The following is a 20758-nucleotide window of genomic DNA, read 5'->3' on the forward strand; positions in this document are numbered from 1 at the left end:
TACTCACAGTGAACACTTATTTCTTGCTTCTTGCCCCGTTGGCTGGGGCCGAACTGTGCTTCTTGGTGGGCTGTGAGTCTGCCCCGCAAATCCTCTTCCTTTTGAGTCCGTGCTGAGGAAATGGCTCACAACTAAGACACGCAGTTCTTTTGTTAGAGGGAGAAGAACCCTGATGGCCATGGGCAGTGGTTCTGGAATCTTTTGTTCAGATGCATCCTGCTGTCCAAGGCAAGTCTCTGGTTCAGACCTCCTGACTGATTTTCCTTGATGAGAAAGGTAAATTCCAAATTGCCTGGCCATTAAAAGGTGGCGTAGTCCTCTTGCAGGATGAATCCTGCTACCTCTGACCTTGGTCCTGTAGGAAAGTTTTAGGCAGCTAATGCACTGGGGCGCTCTGAAGAAAGAAAACGAAGTTTGTAATAAAGTATTAAATATTTTTAAAAGGGACAAACTTTCCGTGAGATAATACATCCTGGAAGTGTAATTGAGGTTAAGTGTAACTGCATTTGGCTTTACGACTAATTGCTTGTAACTGGCTAATGCCCATACTTTGTCCCAGTCAGATCAGGTAGAAGACACAGCTTCTCAGCAGGGTCCAGTTACGTGGCAAACACCTTGCTGTTGGATTTCAAGGGCCATTCATTCTGGAGTTTTCCAGCTCTCTCAAGGACTTACCACACAAAGATGTGAATACCTCAAAGTCTAACTAACTCAGTTCGTTTTCAACTGTTTATTTGTTGGTTGTTCTTTCATTAAAACCCACTATCCATCCCTCCATCTCCTCTCTGTGCCTTCAGTATTGACCTCTTTCCTGTCTTGGGTGGTTGATAATTTATGGTACTTCTCCTTCCTCAGGATTTAACAGTGACTTGTGAGTGTCTCCTTAGAGCCCTCCCCTTCCAAGGCAGCTTTAAAACACCCTTCCTTCCTGCTCTTTCAAGTTTTTCTCAGCAAGGCAGCAAGGTTTATGGTTCACTGAAACCTACTCTTCATTGAGTAGGTTTTTTTTTTCTTTTGTTTTCAAGCATTTATAGACTGACAGTGGCTAAGTGATTGAGTGTACCTCCAACTCACATGCCATCCTCCTGTCTCAGCTCTCCAAAGGCTAGGAATAAAGTTTCATGCAACCATATCTAATTAAAAACAAAAACAAAAGAAGGTCAGCAAAGCTTACCATTGCCTTACAGGCAAGCGCTCTTGTTTTTCTAGGGTTTATTTACTGTTTATAAATAAACATATTACTTCCTTCCCACCCACCCAGCTACTATAGAAGCTCCATGAGAGCGGGAGTGCCCCCAGTCCTGACCCCTCTTGCATCTTGAGCCCAGTGCCAGACTTACAGTATCACATAATGGGGATTTGGTGAACATTCGTTAAATGAAATAAAACCATGGTAGTAGGTGCTTTATTTATTTGTTTATTTATTTGTTTGTTTGTAGTGATAATGGGCATATGTTAGCTCTGTAAATTTTGGTATTCCAATACAACTTAAACTCTGGTTGGCAGTTAAATCGCATTTAACTTGCATTGGGTTGTTGAGGGAATTAAGCAAAATAATACACACAAATCTTGCTCCCAGGCCGGGTGGCAGTGGTGGCTCACACCTTTAATCCCAGCACTTGGGAGGCAGAGGCAGGCTGATTTCTGAGTTCGAAGCCAGCCTGGTCTACAGAGTGTGTTCCAGGACAGTCAGGGCTACACAGAGAAACCCTGTCTGGAAAAACCAAAAAAAGAAAAGAAATCTTGCTCTCGCATAGGAGGCTCGGTGTTCCCCAGGGAGCTTCAGATGGCCCCCTTCTCTTGTGCAGTCGTCTACTTTAGATTTGTAAGGAGACCTGCCGAGGATCCTATCAGCATATTTCTGCCTTTCTGGGGCTTATGCTTGCTTTAAAGACTGGATGTTATGACAATATATCGATAGTCTAGATGGAGATAGGAATTATGACTACTTAATTCAGTATGGGATATAGAGCAAAACTTTCCGTGTACTCAGAGGAGGCTCTGTGGTGATAAAATATAGGATGTAGTATACTTTTAATTTAGAATAAATAGAACATATATTTTTCAATTATTGTTGAGATAGATACCAAAACTCTGTAAATGTATTCTAAATGCTGTACCTCATGTATAATTCCCTTTTTTGAGGGAGTCTTTAAATATTGAGTGTGTCTATTTGAATTGTCTGTTGACTTTTCCAGTATGTAATAAGCACATATTACATCTTCCCAGAAATGATCTCGAAACGTGTGCTTTCTAGGCCCTTTGCCTGGAAATGTCCATCTAGCCACATCTTTGTTCAAGGGACTGGTTTCAGTTTATTATGTTGTAAGAGCCACTTACCTATGACTTAAGAGCCCTCCTCTGTGGGCTGTGCTAAAAACAGGTCTGCCTACATGTCCCAGTCAACTGTGCAGCATGTGTGTTTGTAGGAGTCATACTGCCAGCCTCTTTAGAAGTTCTAGTTAGAATATTTTTCCTAGCTTATTCTGTTTCCAGTTAGTCATCACCATATCCACAATTGGAAAGTTGGCTGATGTTTCCTGTATGCATCCAATACCCCAGACTGGCTTTGAAACGGCTGCTTTACAAGGCTTGTTATCATGTGCAGACTTAGCATTCCTGGTGTAAATAACTTTGAAACAATAAAGCAGTATCCGTTACTTAGGCACACATGTGGATGCCAATCATTAAAACAAAAACAAAATTCTAATTTGTATCGCTAAATTTCATAAGAATACCACAAAGAAAACTAGTCAACAATTTTTCCTTAATCATGACTATAGGTTTATTATACTTAAATGTATGATATTTTTATACTTTTTAACTTTTAGGATGACTCTTATTCTGAGGATGTAGTTAAGTGGATGAGCGTTTGCCTACCATAAATAATGCCATAGGTTCTGTCTCATCACTACAAAAAGTAAAACATAAATATAAATTTAATAGGACATTCCATTGCATTTGAAACATACACAGTTTATATGTCAGGTAGCTATCGATAGGGTTTATTATAACATAAACATGGTTAGATATGGTTGAAGATATATTTACTTTTGTAAGTTTTACTAGAGCATAAGTTCACAAGGTCATTTATATACGGTCTGTAAACAATTTCACATTATAATAGCCAAGTTGAAAATTTTAAACAGATAACAGATAGCCTAAGAATCTCCAAATATTTACTGTTTTGTCTGCTAGGGACACAGATACTGCATGTAACACCTTCTAACGGACATTACACACGTCACATTTATTATTTATTTATTATCTTCTCCTCATTGCCCCTCCATGATTCAAGGTAAAATATGACTTTTCTGAGAGTTCACATCTGAAAAATTGAAGGTCAGAAAAGCCAAGTAACTTGACCAAGTTCACAACTCTGAATAAAACTTGAGTGGGGGCTAGCCTTTTCCTGAGTGGACAGATTTTTTTTCTCTCTTAATGTACTATGTCAGAAGCTTCTTTTGTGTTGCTGTAATATAACACTGGAGATTGGGTAGTTTATAAAGAAAAAAAAAATCATTGATGAGGAAGCTAGCTATTCCAAGATCAGGAAGCCTCATCTAGTGAGGGCTTCTTGCTACTTCAATCCCTGATGGAGATGGAAGGACAGATCTGGCAAGTGCCCGCCCAATGCAGGAGGCAAAGAGCTGAGTGTCCTCTGTCACTGGGCACCACAGAGAACAAGAGTAGCCCTGTGAGAACAGAGATCTGATAGGACAGTGTGTGGGTCAGTGAGCGGGCGCAACGGCTAAAGACTCTGCTGTTGATGTCTGAGGACTTAGTTCAACCCCCCAGAGCCCACAGCGGTCACAGAGAACCAACCCCGAAAAGTTGTTCCTTGACCTCCTCCATCCTTGGGTTGCAGGGTAGAGTTCCACGCCACAACTCTTTTTAACAACATTGTTAAGAACTCATAGCTGTCCAATTGTGTGGTCCCAGGTCTTATAGGACATTTTTCAAAGACTGCAAAGGAGAAATTAAACTCTGGAAAAGTCAGGATCTCACTGCCTTTCATTATCATTACACTGCTAATTAAATCTCCACATGAGCTTGGGTGGAGACAAAGCATGCTGTAATTATATAGCATTCCCCCCCCACCGCCCCCAAGAGGGAAAATTGTGTCAAGTAAAAATTATGCAAAAATGTCTTTGTTCAGAATGTTACTGTAGTGTTCATAGCCCAAGGAAATGTAGTCATATCCAAGGCAGCACTCACTGTTAAGAAATTAACAGATAAAAGAAACCAAGGAATGGATAAATGAATTGTAGTACATACTTATAAGGAAGTATATACTACCGAGAAATAAAAATTATGTCAAACAAGATTAGGAAGTCGTGCGCTCCGCTACAGAAAACAGCCGTGGTAGCGTTTCCTCCGATCACGTCTCTGGCTCTCTTCTCGGGCCTGTCTCACTTATTTTTATTATTATTATTATAAGCAGGCAGATTGGAAGGATTTGTAAATCAAAACACAGCTGGCAAGCCTAAATTTAGGTCCATCAAGATGAGTGTCTTTCTTTACAACAGCTTCTTCAAGTCCCTGTTTCTCAAACGCCTTCCACTTGACGCACTTGATGTTGCATGTTTTTTTTGGTTTTTTTTTTTTTTTTTTTTTTAACCAGATGTCTCTTGGTGTTGGTGTTTCTGTGTCTCAGCATTTTCATTCGCATGGCCCTTTTATGCCAGTATTCTGATTTATCACAGTTCTCACATTCATTTATCTTCCCCTTCTACTTGTAAAAAGAAAATTGTTGTTTGGGACACAGATGGCAGATGGAATTTAGCATTATCAGAGTATTCATGTTATATTTATGAGTGGTCCAGAGTAGCTTGTTAGTAAGGGATAGTAAAGAAGGACACCTACCCCTGCCACCCGAGAGGTCATGGCTCACCTTTGAATGTGTTTCTCTTGGCTTTTATCTTCTGAACATTCAATTACTGACAAGCCCTTCTGGATTTTACATTTCAGTTGTAGGTGTCATTTATTTCACCTGTAGAGTTTAGAAACTAGGAGAGAGACAGAGGCATGTCCTGGGAGCCCAAGATGAGTTGGGGATTAACCTATAAAAAAATGAAAAAAACAGAGCAAGCAACTTCATCAAGTGTCTTCCTTCCACACTTGCCTCCATCCTTTGGTGTTTACAATGTACAAAGGTAAAAGTAAAAACATTGTATTCGTTTGTTAGTGCTGCTATAACAAATGATCAACAGACCGGCATGCAGGCAACAAAGAACTTGGAGGCCATGCTCCTCACCTGGGCTTTTTCTATAGCTATCATTGTGTTTCTTCTTTTCCTTTCTTTTCTCCTTTTTATCTGCCCTTCCCTATTTTACAAAATACCTTTTACAAGAATACCACTTATATTAAGTTAGATGTCACTTTAATGAAGTAATGATTTAATTTTCCAATTGAAATTGTGTGGATGATGTTGTGTATATGGAGGGGTAGGGAGTGGTGGGGGTATGGAGGGAACCTCTGGGTTCCCATGGAACCCAGAGGTTTGGGATTTTACTGGAGCTAGAGTTACAGGCCATTATGAGCCACCTAATATGGATACTGGTATCTGGACTCAAATCTACAGGCTCTGTGCAGGAGTTTGAGGCCAAATGGACACGTTTAAACAGGTCTACAAAGGCCTTGTCAGGGGTAGAGAGATAGCTCAGTTGTTAAAGTGCGTGGATCTCATTTTGATTCCCCTAAACAAACAAACAAACAAACAAACAAATAAAAGCCAAATAAAACTCAACCAACCAACCAACAGCAGCAAATCCAAACCAAACAGACCATAACCACAACTTACAGCCACAACCACAACCACAACTACAACCACAACCAAAACCACAACCACAACCACAACCACAACCAAAAGAAACAAAAAACCAAGTTACATGCATAGAACTCAGGAGATAGAGACAGTAGATACCTAGGCCCCCAGCACTCCCTGCTCAGCCAGCTGCTCCCTGAGACCAAGTGAGATGCTGTCTAAAAGGAGGTAGACAGCTCCTGAGGAATGATACACACTCTCCTCTGCTCTCCACATAGTCACACCCGCAAACACGCTGGCACCCACCATAAGTGCATCCACACATGCATGAGTATGCATGACCACACAGAGGCACACAAGTTATCCTTAATTGGTGGTAGGTAATGTTATTTCCACATGACAGAGAGCTAGGTGGTTTGAGCCTGGACCTGGATAAAGAGTCCCATTCAGAGGTACTAGGTGGTACTCCTTCAACTATGAGTTTAAGAGAATTTGGGGTATTAGTTTGGAGGGCACTGTTGAACTGAGAGCAGAAAACAGTTATTGAACCAAGAATAACAACAGAGAAACCTGTATTTTATTTGTAGATGATTTTGCCATTCGTGACATTGATTTCAGAAACTATAGGTTTCCAAGTTGGGAGACAAGGAAGAAGGAAGGGGAAAGAGATGGTGGGGATGAATCCTTTGTTAGAGAAAAAACATGTGTTAAGGATTCATTTTTCAAATCCACCAGCCACACAAGGTTAAATGGCTTAATTGCTTCTGTGTATCTCATTTCCCTCAGTTATTTATATCAAGGTACATTTTTAAGTAAGATTACCATATATTTTTTTTTCCTCTTTGTGGGAGAGAACAAATCTAAAACACGTTGGATAGCTGGTTTTAATGGAGGTCTTGAGAGTGTTTTTGAGGGATTCATGGTAATTTAAATCCCTCTACTGAAATCATCCATGCTGCTAAATATTCAGCCTGTAATTTTCTTCCTTTGCTGGATATGGAAGCATATTTTTATGACACTCCACTGCATGCCTCAGAATTGTGAGCCCTCATAAGCCAACCCAGATCCTTCCCACGCTACAAAAGGCTGCACTTGAAGCAGAGAAAACAGAACACAAAATTAGTAGGTAAAAGAGGTGGGTGGTGGTGAGCAGAGTGGGTGGGTTCAAGAGAGGGCTGGAGTACGGGGCTGCACGCAGGTCAGGGAAGTCTCAAGGACGTTTGTCTACCAAATTAAAGCTCTGTCAGTTTAGAAAACTGTTATTAATATGGGATGGTTTGTGAAAGAAATTTTTGTACATACTGGTGAACTATTGGCTGAATTCTGTTCATGGCTTCTTAGGGTTCTGTTGTGTAGCATCTCATAGTTTATTTTAGATAGTTATTCTCTTTTTGTCATTGTTGTGAACTTTAAATTATCTATTTAGCTATCTAACATCGATGAGCTGAAAAAAAAATAAACACAAAATAAATGAGTTCCTGTCAAATGGACCCAGGCAACTCTCTTAACTTACTGTCATGTTTCTTACTGCTTCTGAACATTAGCATGTACAGGGTTGACTGGTGCAGTTTTAAAATAGTTGTCTTATTCTAAAACCAAATACATTGATCTTTTAAAATATTTGGAAAACGAAGAAAGCCACATAGAAAATAATATAAACCAAGAACAACATCTTTGTTAGGGAAGAACAAATTTTAAGGATCTATTTCTTTCTAGTCCGCTAAGCATAAAAGCTTAGATGGATTGTACTTGACCGAGATGATGTGAGATGTCTCAGCATCTGAAAGGACTTCTGCTAACTTACTTTGTTTCTGTCTGGTTGATAAGTTTGTTCTCTGTGCCTTTTTATTTCTTCTCCCCTTTGTTCTACTTCCCTTTCCTAGATCAGGCATATAGGAAACATTGGCATTCAATTGGACACAGGTTTTTTTAAACTCTTGTTTTAGTGACCACATGGAATTTTTTTCTAACTACTGCATTGGGTTGGAGAGGGGCTCAGGAGTTAGGATTGTTTACTGCTCTTACAGAAGATCCAAGTTATAGTTTCAAATACCACATGGTATGGTGTACTACCACCTGTTACTACAGCTCTGGGGGATCTGACATCTTGTAAAGGCTTGTGTAGGCCCCTGCACATGCATTCACACATACACACACACACACACACACACACACAAACACACACACACACACAATCAGTCAATATATATATACATATATATGTATATATAATTAAAATAAAATAGATGTTGAAAACATACAGAACATTACTTTGGATCATCTTATTATGGTCTATCATTTGGATAGAGTTTATTTTATCCTGTCATGGAGATGAAAATTATCTACCTAATTAAACTTTTGTTTCAGGGAATTTTCTTGTTTCTTTATTTTTATGTATCTAATTAACCATAAAATTTGTTCTTTACTACTTGGCTCAAATCTTGCCTGGCAGGTTTGGTACCTTGGCAGGACTACTCTGTTTCTGTAATGGTGTTTTGTTTTGTTTTATTTTATTTTATATTTTCTGTGTCCTCACATGTAGTAGAAAAATGGTTAGTTATTGCCCTCCCCACCAGTCCCACAATAGAGTTTGCGAAAGCGACTTATTAAGACTTTACCTCATAACTCAATCATGTTTCTTAAAACTATTGCATTAAGAAGTAAGGTTCAAGCCAGGCGGTGGTGACGCACGCCTGTAATTCCAGCACTCTGGGAGGCAGAGGCAGGCAGATTTCTGAGTTCAAGGCCAGCCTGGTCTACAGAGTGAGTTCCAGGACAGCCAGGGCTACACAGAGAAACCCTGTCTCGAAAAAACCAAATCCAAAAAAACCAAAAACCAAACCAAAACAAAACAAAAACCCAAAGAAGTAAGGTTCAATTTGTATTTTAGAGATATTGAGAATTGTATTTGAGAATACAAATATTCAAAGCATAGGAATTCTTGAAAGTTTATAACATTTTTCATTGTTATTAAGGTAGTATTTATGAGCAAGCATGAAAATAAATGTTTAGTATCCATATAAAAATACTTACCGAACACATCCAACTATGAGTCCAGAAGTGCTTTTTGTTTTTGCCGTATTTTATTAATATTAGTAACACCTCAGAAATCGAGAATTGTTACTCATTCTTCTCAAGTCATTTTTTTGTATGAGTGTGTGGGTTATATGTTTTTGTGTATACATATATATACACACACATATGTATATATGTGTGTGTATATATATATATATCTGTGAGAAAGAGTGTTCATTATATGTGTGTATGTGCTATCATTTGGAGCTCAGAGGTCAGTGCTTCATTCAACTTGGACTCAATATATTCAGATAGAATGGCAGGCCAGTAAGTCCAGAGAATCAACCATGTCTGCCTTCCTGGTCATGAGATTACAGATATGCACACCACACCTGGTTTTTAAGTGGTTCCTGGGGATCTGAACTCACATCTTCATGCTGTGCAGCAAGCCCCTCCTTCATGCTGTGAGCAATCTCCCATGCGTCTGATGTTAACTTTGTAAGTGCTTTGTTCCTTAGGATGCCTCGCTGATGGACATGAACTCATTTAGCCCTATGATGCCAACATCCCCTTTGTCGATGATAAACCAAATCAAGTTTGAAGATGGACCAGATTTAAAGGATCTCTTCATTACAGTTGACGCGCCTGAGAGCCATGTCACTACAATTGAAACTTTCGTCACTTACAGGATCATAACCAAGGTAACTTCTGAGGGAGCAAGATGCCATATGCACTCTGAGCTTCTGTAAACACTTCTTGGTCATCGAGTTCAGTGTTGCAGAATCTTGTCCATTGACTTTTCTTTCTTAAAGCCATTTGGGGCAGGAGATTTCATCTGACATAACTTTACTTGGTTCCTATGAAATTTGATATTTGAATTGACTTTATAAAATGGCCCTTTTTAGTTGAGCAGCTAAGAATAAGAAGACGTAGGTTTTTAATCATAGAAATGACAATTAGCCTGGAGTGGTGGGCAGTGCTTTACATCCTAGCACTTGGAGGCTAGGTCAGACAAAGCTCTAGTTTAAGGCCACCCTGGCAATGCAGAGTTCAAGGAGAGCCTGGTTTCGTGAGGCACTATCTCAAAAGAAACACTCCAAATAAGTAAATAATTAGATTGATTCCTTTGGAAAAGAAGAGTCCTGTGTTCCTAATACAGAGAGCAAATCAGTAAAACCAGGACACAGCAACATTTTATAGTGATAGATTTTTCTGAGGATTACAAAGTGTAATACTGTTTCTTTCTCAGATAGAAGCAAACTGCCTCCGTAGTGTGCAGGCGGAATACTTGTTCAACAATACAAGAGAAACTGATTTGGAGACCAAGTTTGGCCTTCTTTACACAGAGAAAGCTAATGTCAGACAAAACAAAACTAAATATACTCTGTTTCATTAAGTCCATTTTTTTACAAGCAATTTCTCTCTGAAAGTTAAATGTTTTTTTGTTTGTTTTTTTTTTTGTTGTTTTTTTTTGTTTTTTTAGGAAGGTTCACCCCTTACCAGTGTAGCTCTCTGTTGCTAAAGAGCATCTCTGCAGCTGAGAGGTTCTGGACTGTGCCTCTGCAATCTCATCGCTCAGCACAGCTGCCACACTTGGCCCTGTGTTCCTGAAGTGTAGCTATGGACTCTCTTTCCTTGGCTCCTCATTTCCTCCAGTGCAAAGGGCAATCAGTCCCTCTGAGCCAGGTCACGTGAGCTCAGGTCGGGGCCAGCTCTGCCCACAGACTCATCTCTTCTACCCTTGAGCCCCTTGTCTGCTCAGGTAGAGCTGTTTCTACGCTCTGAGTATTACAGCTACCTCTTGGTCTCATGAATCCAAATATGTATTTCCTTCTGTCTTACATCTCCTAAGATGGAATGAATGCTATTTATTTTTCAAAACTCAAGGTATGAGCTGTCTAAGAAGGCTTCTCTAGCTGCTCCATGCCTCCCAGCAGGTCCTCTGTTCTTTCAAAGGAACCCTTAAGGAATGTAAAGTACCAAGTTGTTACAGAAATGAAACTGAAAATGTATCAATTCCAAGCCACATAGTCCTTAGAGCTAAAAAAAAAAAAAAAAAAAAAGAAAAGAAAAGAAAAAAAAAAACACGACATTTTTAGTAGCTGGTTATGTAACTCAGAGTGAGCCTTGCTCTGACAATTGACTTAAGTGAAGTAATCAATATAAAACTTTTAACTATGTGTAGTAAGTGGTCAGTAACTGACAAGTAGAAAAGGGCATGTGGATTTGATTTGTATTTATGTTCAGGGAGTATGAGCTTCTTAAGGAAGAGTTTTGTATGTGTGTGTGTGTGTGTGTGTGTGTGTGTGTGTGTGTGTGTGTATGTGTATGTCTCTGTGTGTGTCTGTGTGTGTGCTTTATTTTTATGTGCAATCCTGCTTTGTCTACATAGATGTTTGTGTGAGGGTGTTGGATCCTGGAGTTACAGACAGTTGTGAGCTGACATGTAGGTGCTGAGAATTGAACCCAGATCCTATGGAAGAAGTTAAGATCCTCTTAGCTGCTGAAACATCTCTCTAGCCCTTCAAGGAAGGTTTTGTAATTCCAAATACAATTTTCTGGATCTACTTGATTAAAATCTAACTCTTTTCTTGAATGAGTGAAGGAAGTCTTTCACTATTTTTGTGGTATCGAGAAGGGTTTCAGCAAGAGTGTGTGGAATTGAGCAGAGGTTTCTTTCTTTGCTGTGTGTCATGGGTATTTTTTATCAACCTCTTTTAAAAAAAATCAGTTTCTTAATCTTTAAATAAGGTGAGAGCAGTAACTTTGAAGACTTTTGTAGAAACCTGAATAGATTGGTATCAGAATGCTGTCCAGAGCAGACTCAAGGCTCATGTGCATCCTCTCCTAAGACTGCCTGCCTTCACTGGATCTGTGAAACAGTTATTTGTATCCCATCATTTGCACTTCTCAGAGATACCCTGTTTGAAACATCCAATAGGTCTGATTCTGATCAGTAACATACCGTGAATTATCCATATTGATATCATATTTTAATCTACTTCATTTAAGTTAATTTAAGGTGGGTAGGCATGAGAATGTATGCACATGTTGCCACTGCACATGTGGATGTTAGAGGACAACTTGAGGTAGTTCTTCCATGAGAGTCCTGCGATTGAACTCAGGGTTGCGTGAGTTGACGGCAGGCGTCTTTCCCTGCTGAGGTATTGTACTGTCTTCCCACATCATTCTTAAATGGGCTACTTATATAGTAGTAATGACAAGGATGGCATTAGGTTGTATGATCCAGATGGCATCAGTGGTGGGGACTCTGAGTGAACATTGTTTGAACCACTGTCTACATTGATTAATGACAGTGATATTGGAATGTATTTTACCAGCTGATTTCAGTGGTGACTACACTGACAGGTAATGCTTTAAACACATTCTACATACTAGAAAACAATTTGAGAATTTGCACATTATTACTCGTTCTCACTTTCTTCCATTGCAAAATGAAACTCTAGAGCCTTGCAAGAGGTGTTCAGCATAGTCATCGGCAGAGCTGGACTTCAGCGTGACCCTTTTCCTTCCGTACATCTTTTTCTATTACGTTTTTACCTGTCTGTGTATGGATGTGGCAAACTTGACTTTCAGGTTATCACAAACTAAGTGCCCTTTTCTACTTTCTATTACTTTTATCCCAGTATATAAACTGTACATATATACTGTGAATATACATTACATATATAAATATATAAACATCTATTAGATGTAGGTTGTGTTATCAAAATTATTTGTTATTTGCTTATTATAACTAATGAAATAATTTATTCTATAAAGTTTTTTTGAATGCTAGTGTTGTTCAGTTATGAACCTAAGACTCTATCTCTGGTCAGGGCACACTTGGTGGGCAGATATTTCTGCTTTCAAAATATAGATGATGATGGAAAAATACAATGATGTTAATTTATGAATACTTGTTTAATTTTGAATTGTATGAAGGAAGACATAAACTTGTCACAAACATTGGACGTGTATGGATGGCTTCTCTGGGGAAAGAAGAGAAGTCACTAGCCAGCTGGGATGTGTTGAATGTGTTAGCCTCTTGTGTGCACTTCCTGAGTGCTCAGAGGACTCCTGGGCCCAAGCCTACCTGGTGTGTTCAGTGCTGAGTATCTTGTGTTGGCAAGCTAGGCATGAATTGAAATATATCCTCAGCTCCAGTTTCAGTTTTATAATTTGCCATTCATCATACTGAGGTCTATATACAAAGTCACCTGTACACATCAATAAGCCGAGCTTGGGCTAATTTAACAGTAAACCAGCTATATAAGGGACTCCCACATTCAATGCATCTGTTTTATGAGAAAAAACCTTTATTCTTGAGACTGACAATCTTTTTTTTTTTTAACTTTCTTTACATTCTGCTCATTTTCCCTCCCCTCAGACACCACTCCTCTAGCCTTCCCCAGACCTCCCTCCCCTTCTTCTCTGAGAGGGCACCCCCTGGGTATCTGTCAACCCTGGCACATCAGGTCTCTGTGGGTTTGGTGAATCTCTCCCACTGAGGCCAGACAAGGCATCTCAGCTAGAGGAACAAATCCTATGGATAGGCAACAGCTTTTGAGATATCTCTCACTCTAGTTGTTCAGGACCCACATGAAGGCCAGCCTGCACATCTGCTGCATATGTGGGGAGGCCTGGGTCCAGCTGTGTATGCTCTGGTTGTTGCTTCAGTTTCTCAGATCCCCAAGGGTCCAGGTTAGTTGACTTTGTTGGTCTTCCTGTGGAGTTCCTATCCCCCTCTGGGCCCCAAATTCTTCCTGCTTCTCTTCCATAACATTCTGAGGCGATTGCTTGGACGAACTGCTTTATCCTTTGGGCACATAGAGATCCCTTTCCCTTAGGGATTATGGAAATAAATCTAAGATATTAACTGTGATCTTTTCTCCCATATTATCACCATGAAGCATACAAATGCCTGATAGTATGCAGGCAATAGCTGTTGTCCTCCACTGATGGACTGATTATTAAGACTCATTTATCTCAAAAGCAGTTTTGTAAATCTGAGCTTAGAATACCAGCATTTGTTGAACAAAAGTATTTGTAACATTGCTTCCATAGATACTTGCATTCCAGTTAGAAGCATTATTGATACTTGAAGCACACTCTTTAGAACACATGTTCATTCTGTTGGGATCTGTCATCAAATTCAGTTCATCTTACGGCTCTGAGTGAACAAATATGACGGCTCTAGGTGGGATGGTGATTCTAACGTCTACTGTAGGGGAATTAGTCATCCTCTAAACTCAGATGACTATATCTGCTTTGCCATTTGTATCCCACACAAGGGGAGTATAAGGTCCTGAAGTAGAAAGAAAGAATGGTCTGCTTAGAATTGAACTCATTTTCTATTTTCTTCAATTGTTGTTATATGCCATAAAATTCCTTTAAGCCAGTGGCAGCGTGAAGAGGGCAGAATGGACTGATTCTTTGATAGGGCTTGGCATCTTTATGCTGGAATTTTTAATAGATCATTTTGTGTTTACTAAAGACTTGGGAGTGGCTGTGAGAATATACAGCTGAATCACATTCTCACCGGCCATTGCTTGAATGCTTTCATTGGTATTAATGGTCACACCAGTTTATTGCTTTGGAAGTGGCTCATGAACCTGTTTGTTGTGCCTGGTGCTCGGTCCACTAGAGAGTGACTAATTGATGCTTTGTGAGTGTATATGCAAGCATGATGTGTATGCATACATACATCCACATATCAGTCAGTGTGCATATATGTTGTTAGACATGTTTTTACTGGATGTAGATTTTCTGTTCTGACTGTTTCCATATCATGTGTCATTTTGTAAAATAACTACATTTTTGAAGTGTTTTGTGAACATTTAGATTCCTAAGCTGCTGCATCTGATGTGTCCCCACCTTTTCCAACTGCAAAGAGAACGTTTACTAAGATATACTGCATGATACTGTAAATACAACTCTTAAGGATGCTGTATTTCCACAAGCTCCTTAACAATTTCTAAACCATTAAAACTGTACCCTGTGACATAAACTGCTTAATTTTCAAGTGGTTCACCCATGTACATAGTTGTTATTTACTATGATAGGACATATGTTTGCAATATTTTTTATTTTATTCCATCTTTACTCCTGTAGGAAAATCTCAACCTAAATATTACAGTATATAATTTTTAGTATGCGAAAATTCAGTTAAGTAGGGCATCAGTTTAAGTGGTTATTTTCTCATGAGATGCTAAGTATGAACTAGAAAAGTGCTACTTTATTTTAGCCTGAGGTTTAAACAGTGGCTGTGAGGTTGATATTGAACCCATGTCCTTGCCACATGAGTTGGCACAGAGTTTTGGTATAGTAGGAAGAGAGGATTTAATATATTTGCTAAAATTTTAGGAGTTTAAGCATGGAGCTCAAAAAAAAAAAAAACCCCTCTCTTGAGAAATAACGGGAAAAAGATCTTTTCACATTAAATATCCATTAATTATATTCTTTTGGAAAAGTGGCAAAGTCACTCTGAAAAAAATGATAGAATTTTTACACACCAACAGCAGATTTTAGAGAAAGCAGTTCACTTGAACACCTTCCAAGAAAACAGTATTCTCAGGCGTATTCAGGTTATTTTCCAGATTTTAAAAATAGATCTTTCCTCAAATTCTGAATTCTAATCGTGTCAAGAAAAGAATCATGTTTGAGACCCACATTCAGAGCACACTTTCTAAGCGAGAAAGCCACGCCAGAGTAATAGTAGTCAAAAGCCCGCGGGAGCCAGATGGCTGTTGGAAGACAGATTTTTCAGTTTCGACTTCAGATTTGAGTATGGTGTTTGCTTTCTTTGTGGAAAAACCGGAAAGTTCGCTTAATTTCATCTGGTACATGAATAGATGACTGGAAAAAGAAAATACAGGCTGACAAACACTGAATAATTAAGATTCGAGTTTTCCGAGGGACCTATTTTTTTCATAATATCTAAAATAGAATTAAGCAAATGTCTTCTGTCTTATACTGTACGGGCTGTTATGTTTCTCTGCTTCTCTCAGACATCTCGTGGAGAGTTTGATTCCAGTGAATTTGAAGTCAGGCGACGCTATCAAGATTTCCTTTGGTTGAAGGGTAAACTCGAAGAAGCACACCCCACTCTCATTATTCCCGTGAGTTTATAAGGGTTTTGGGTTCTTGTTGTTTAGAATATAGCCACTGTGTTTTCTTGAGTATGTTAGAGTGTCTAAAACATAATACCAAACATTATACCTTTAAATCCACTAAATTTTACTTATCTTAGGAACATTTATTTCCAAACTCTTTGATTTAACTATAGCTTTTTTAACTACTATAATAGCATGGAATGATACTTCATCCTTCCTGACTAGCTTTATGTTTTTAAGTATATTATACTTATTTATTTATTGTGGGGATAGCCCAGGGATGCTGTCATATAGAGAGAGTTCTCAAACTACTGGAGGGAGGGGGGAATTCTCCTTCTATCACATGTGTCCCCAGAGATTGAGTTCAGGTCATCAGCCCGATCTACAGGAGTGTTCTCTTCTTCGTGAGTCATATTCCCAGCCTGTAGTATGAGTTTTTTTTTAAAAAAAAAAACTTATTTTTATAATAAATGATGAGGTGTTCAACTGGTCTTCAGAATCTTTGCAACCTTGTATGACATGTTATATGCAAGATTATGTGGGGGAGGGGGTTGGTTGTTTTTGTTTTGTTTTACTTTAATTGTGATTTGTGTGTGAGCATGTATGCAGGTCAGAGCCCAACTTGTAAGAATCGTCTCTTTCCTTCCACCCTGTGTATTCTGGAGATCACACTCAGGTTGACAGCATCTGCCTTTATGTCCTGGGCCATACTTAGTTCTGGCTGTTCCCTAGCACTCCTCTGTGACCTCTGTCCCCTTATTTCTTGTATCTGTCTCTGTCTCTGTCCCTCAGTTCCATCCTCCACCCTCCATCACTGCCATGGACATGTGTTCTCACATAGTTGTTTGTTTTGTTTTTTGGTCTCAGCCATTGCCAGAAAAGTTTATCGTGAAAGGCATGGTGGAACGTTTCAACGATGACTTCATTGAGACCCGCAGGAAGGCACTCCACAAGTTTCTGAACAGGATCGCTGACCATCCAACTTTAACGTTTAATGAGGATTTCAAGGTTTTCCTCACTGCACAAGCCTGGGTAAATGTTCTGTTTTATGTTCACAAGGCCCTTAGTACCATGTGTGCAGCAGCTGCGTGTCCCTTCTTCTCACCGTTACAAATTAGGCAATGGTGTCCTTGAACTGATCTAGTGAATTGTTTTAGAAAATATTGGAGATATATTAGAAAACATTTTAGGTATAACCCTGGTGTGCCAGTCAACATGTTGATCATCAATAAACAAGAGAGAAATCTGTTGTCTTCTTCATATACACGTATTCTTATTTCTGTTAACTTTTATTTAATGAGGAATACTATTTGCATATGTAATCAACATTGGTCAAGCATGAATATTTTGTTCTGTGTGTATGTGATGTTTATGTGTGTTTTTGTGTGTGTGTGTGTATTTGTGTGTTTGTTTGTGGTGCATGAGTGTATGTGCCCATTCTTGTGTCAACACATTCATGCTAGAGCACATAAGTGAAGGTCAAAAGACCTAAAGGAGTCATGGAATGACTCTTTCTCAGGAATCACATATCATATAGCCAGCATATTTACATTATTATTTATAACAATAACAAAATTACAGATATACAGTAGCAACAAAAATAATTTGATGGCTGGAGGGGTTACCACAACATGAGGTATTAAAAGGTTGCCGCATTGGAGAGATTGAAAACCACTGATCTATAACCTTAGAAGCTCATTCCCAGAGGATAGTGTATGCATTACACTCAGAACATGTTAAATCAGAGACTGTAAGAACCGCTTGACAGGTACAGTTTGTACTGCTAGCACTGAGGTATGCTTTCTGAGGGAAGTCAGGGGTACTCCTGGATGGATGGCTTGTCTGGTCCGTGAGGGTTACTCTTTGGTCACAAATGTGTTTTCATAAGACATTTTGGCAAGAAAACCTATGGGAAGACAGACAATATCTTATTCCATGTTTGAGTTCATGGTATATTGCCTATAAATCTGCAAATCAGGAATTATTTTTATTCACAGTTTATGTATCTCTTTCTTATGTTTTGCTCTGTAACTTTTATTTCATCCCAAACAAGCCCATGTTTTCACAAATGCCACGGTGCCCCCTCAGCACCTAGTGAGCTCTGATTTGCATTTTATTGTTTGCTTAAGCACACTGTATTTCTCAAGGGATGATTTCATGGCTGTATATCTGTTTCTTTTTCCCTATCTGTAGCTGTCTTTCCTATTGTTAACTCTGAAATAACTAAGCACAGGTCTTATTAAAGAGCCTTGTCTGCAGCCAGCCAGTCAGCGGAGGTGGTGTCCCAGTTTACCCACTCTAATTGGCTCAAGAGCTATGCTCAGAAAGTCTGGTTATAAACTAGAATGAGAACATGACAGAAGAAGAATGTGTCCTGTGTGGAAGCAGAGTGTGTCCTGTGCAGAAGAAGCAGAGTATGTCCTGTGTGGAAGTGGAGTGTGTCCTGTGTGGAAGCAGTGTGTGCTTTGCAGAGCAGAGTGTGTCCTGACCAGCAATGGAACCTCTGCAATGAGCTTGCTGTGATTTCCCCCACCCACCTCCTCCTGTTGCCTAATAGCTCGAGGACCTTGTTAAAGTTATTCACCCTACCAGTCCTCCTATTTTCCTTTGTAAAGTAAAGGAAATAGAAGCTATTGTGGGTTTATTGTCAGCTGTGCATGTAAGACTGTGCGTATAGTTACAGGAACACATCAAGCTCTCGATAAATGTTACCTAGTATACTTGAAGAACTAATTAAGGTTTCCACTCTTGTCAGTAGTGATGTGGGTCCTCAGAAATCTTCTCTGGATCATTTGTGTATGGAATCTCTTTTCTAAAATGTAGACCAGGGGCTGCAGAGATGACTCAGTGGTTAAGAGCACTTGATGCTCTTTCAGATGAACTGAGTTCAGTTCACAACTGTGGGACCTAACACCTTCTTTTGACCTCTGAGGGCACTGCATCTGTCCTCTGTGTGTGTGCTATGCATGTATATGCATGTATACAGGCAAATATGCACACATGCACATAAAATATAAATGTAAAAGATGTAGATTGCTTATCTCACATCTTCTTAATCACTTATCCCTTTGTTTTGTTTTGAAGACTTCTACTCTGAGGAAGCACTTTCTACATGTTTAAAAGAGCAGTTTGAAATGGAACATTATACAGTAGAATGAGGTGTAGGGGGATGATAACCCCCCAAAAAAATAAAATCAGAGGCTTTAAAAGTGAATGCTTTAAAAGACACACCTGGAGGTTCGTTGTCGTTGTCTCTGTCTGCTTTACTGCAGCTGGGAGTGCTGCCGATTGACTCGCTGTACTTACTGCACTTTCTGCTTCTAGGAACTCTCTTCTTATAAGAAGCAAGGCCCTGGCTTGCTGAGCAGGATGGGGCAGACAGTCCGAGCAGTGGCGTCTTCCATGCGAGGAGTGAGGAACCGGCCAGATGAGTTCATGGAAATGAATAACTTCATTGAAGCATTCAGCCAGAAAATAAACTTAATAGATAAAATATCTCAGAGGATTTACAAGGAAGAAAGGGGTATGTCATTAAAGACTGAGCACACAGATACCCAACCTCTTTCTCATCTACACTTTGGCTGTGGTGGTGGGGTGTGGTGTGGTGTGGTGACAACTTTTTAGGGTTTTACTTACAAACAATGCCTCAGGCCCTGACATCCATTGAGAAAGTTTGAGGAACTGAGGAGTTGGCTCGGCAGTAATGTGCTTGGTCTGCTTCCTCTCTGGTATCCTGACTTGAGTCGGATCTCCCGCACCCGTGTATCATAGCAGGTGGATGGATGTCTGATGCTGGGGTGACAGAGTTAGGCGGCTCTCGGGGTTCATTGTTCAATAAGTCTGTTTGTCTGTTTGAATCACTGAGCCTAATGTCACACTGAAGGACCCTTCTCCTAAAACCAAGTGGGCAGCTCCTGAGGGAGAACACCCAAGGTTGTCTTCTGACTCCGCCCCACTCCCGCACATGCGTGCATGAGCACCCGCTAACACAGAGAGACACGTTCACACCCGTTCACACATACACACCCTCTCCCATATGCACATACATTTCCTTGGTGATGTGGAGCCCTAGCTGTTCTATCTTCCACATGAAGATTATGACATGACGGCAATGCCAGCCCTGAGCTTGAGATTTTCAATTTAGTTTATGAAGTTGGTGTCAAATATTCAACGTGGACCGTGTCTCAAAAAATGAAACAGTGGCATCTCAGGAATTGAATTTCAGCATTTTGCTGGTACTGAGGAGAAAGATGTGTTAGTTCATAAAAATTTACATATTAGAAAAATAGTGGACTTTCCTATTATCTACCTTTTAAAAACCATGCTAATCCTTAGTCTTTATTGATTCTACTCCAATTGCTTAATGATATTTATTTTCTAATTTTAAAATTGTAGGCGGGAGAACCAGCAAACATGTTTTTAATATATGTTGGTACTGAAGAGGAGGAACCACTTACAAGCAGAAGTCACTCTACTGACACCTTATTTGTGAATTTGTAACTTGTCTATATCCATCACTAAACTGGAGATTTTATTTTATTTCTAGTGTATACTATGTAGGTAGCATCCATATGGTAGAAAAAGAGATTGACTCCTTGAGGGTATCCTCTGACTGCCACATGCAAAGTGTGATATATGTGCTCCACCCCTCCCCAAATAAATACATATATGTATATAAAAGGGGAGGGGAGGGAGAATTGGAAGCAGGAGAAGGCTCAGTGGTTAAAGTCCATGATGTGGAATCGTGAGAAATGAAGTATGAATCTTCAGCAATCATATCAATTCTGGGTGCAAAGGCATGCCTCTGTAACCCCACAGCTGAGCAGCAGAGGGGAGATCTCAGAGGTTCGCTGGCCAGTCA

General features: G+C 39.6%; 1 protein-coding gene across 1 annotated transcript in view; it reads left to right on the forward strand.

The window, feature by feature from the left end:
* Positions 1-20758, forward strand: part of Snx7 (sorting nexin 7) — a 90669-nt gene that overhangs the window by 12299 nt on the left and 57612 nt on the right. Inside the window, exons 2-5 of the mRNA XM_052179343.1 lie at positions 9301-9483; positions 15793-15903; positions 16765-16929; positions 19222-19420. Coding sequence (XP_052035303.1) covers positions 9301-9483; positions 15793-15903; positions 16765-16929; positions 19222-19420 — 658 coding nt within the window. The remainder of the gene's footprint in view (positions 1-9300; positions 9484-15792; positions 15904-16764; positions 16930-19221; positions 19421-20758) is intronic.

This window comes from Apodemus sylvaticus, chromosome 4 (assembly GCF_947179515.1).
Source record: "Apodemus sylvaticus chromosome 4, mApoSyl1.1, whole genome shotgun sequence".
Lineage (NCBI taxonomy): Eukaryota > Metazoa > Chordata > Mammalia > Rodentia > Muridae > Apodemus > Apodemus sylvaticus.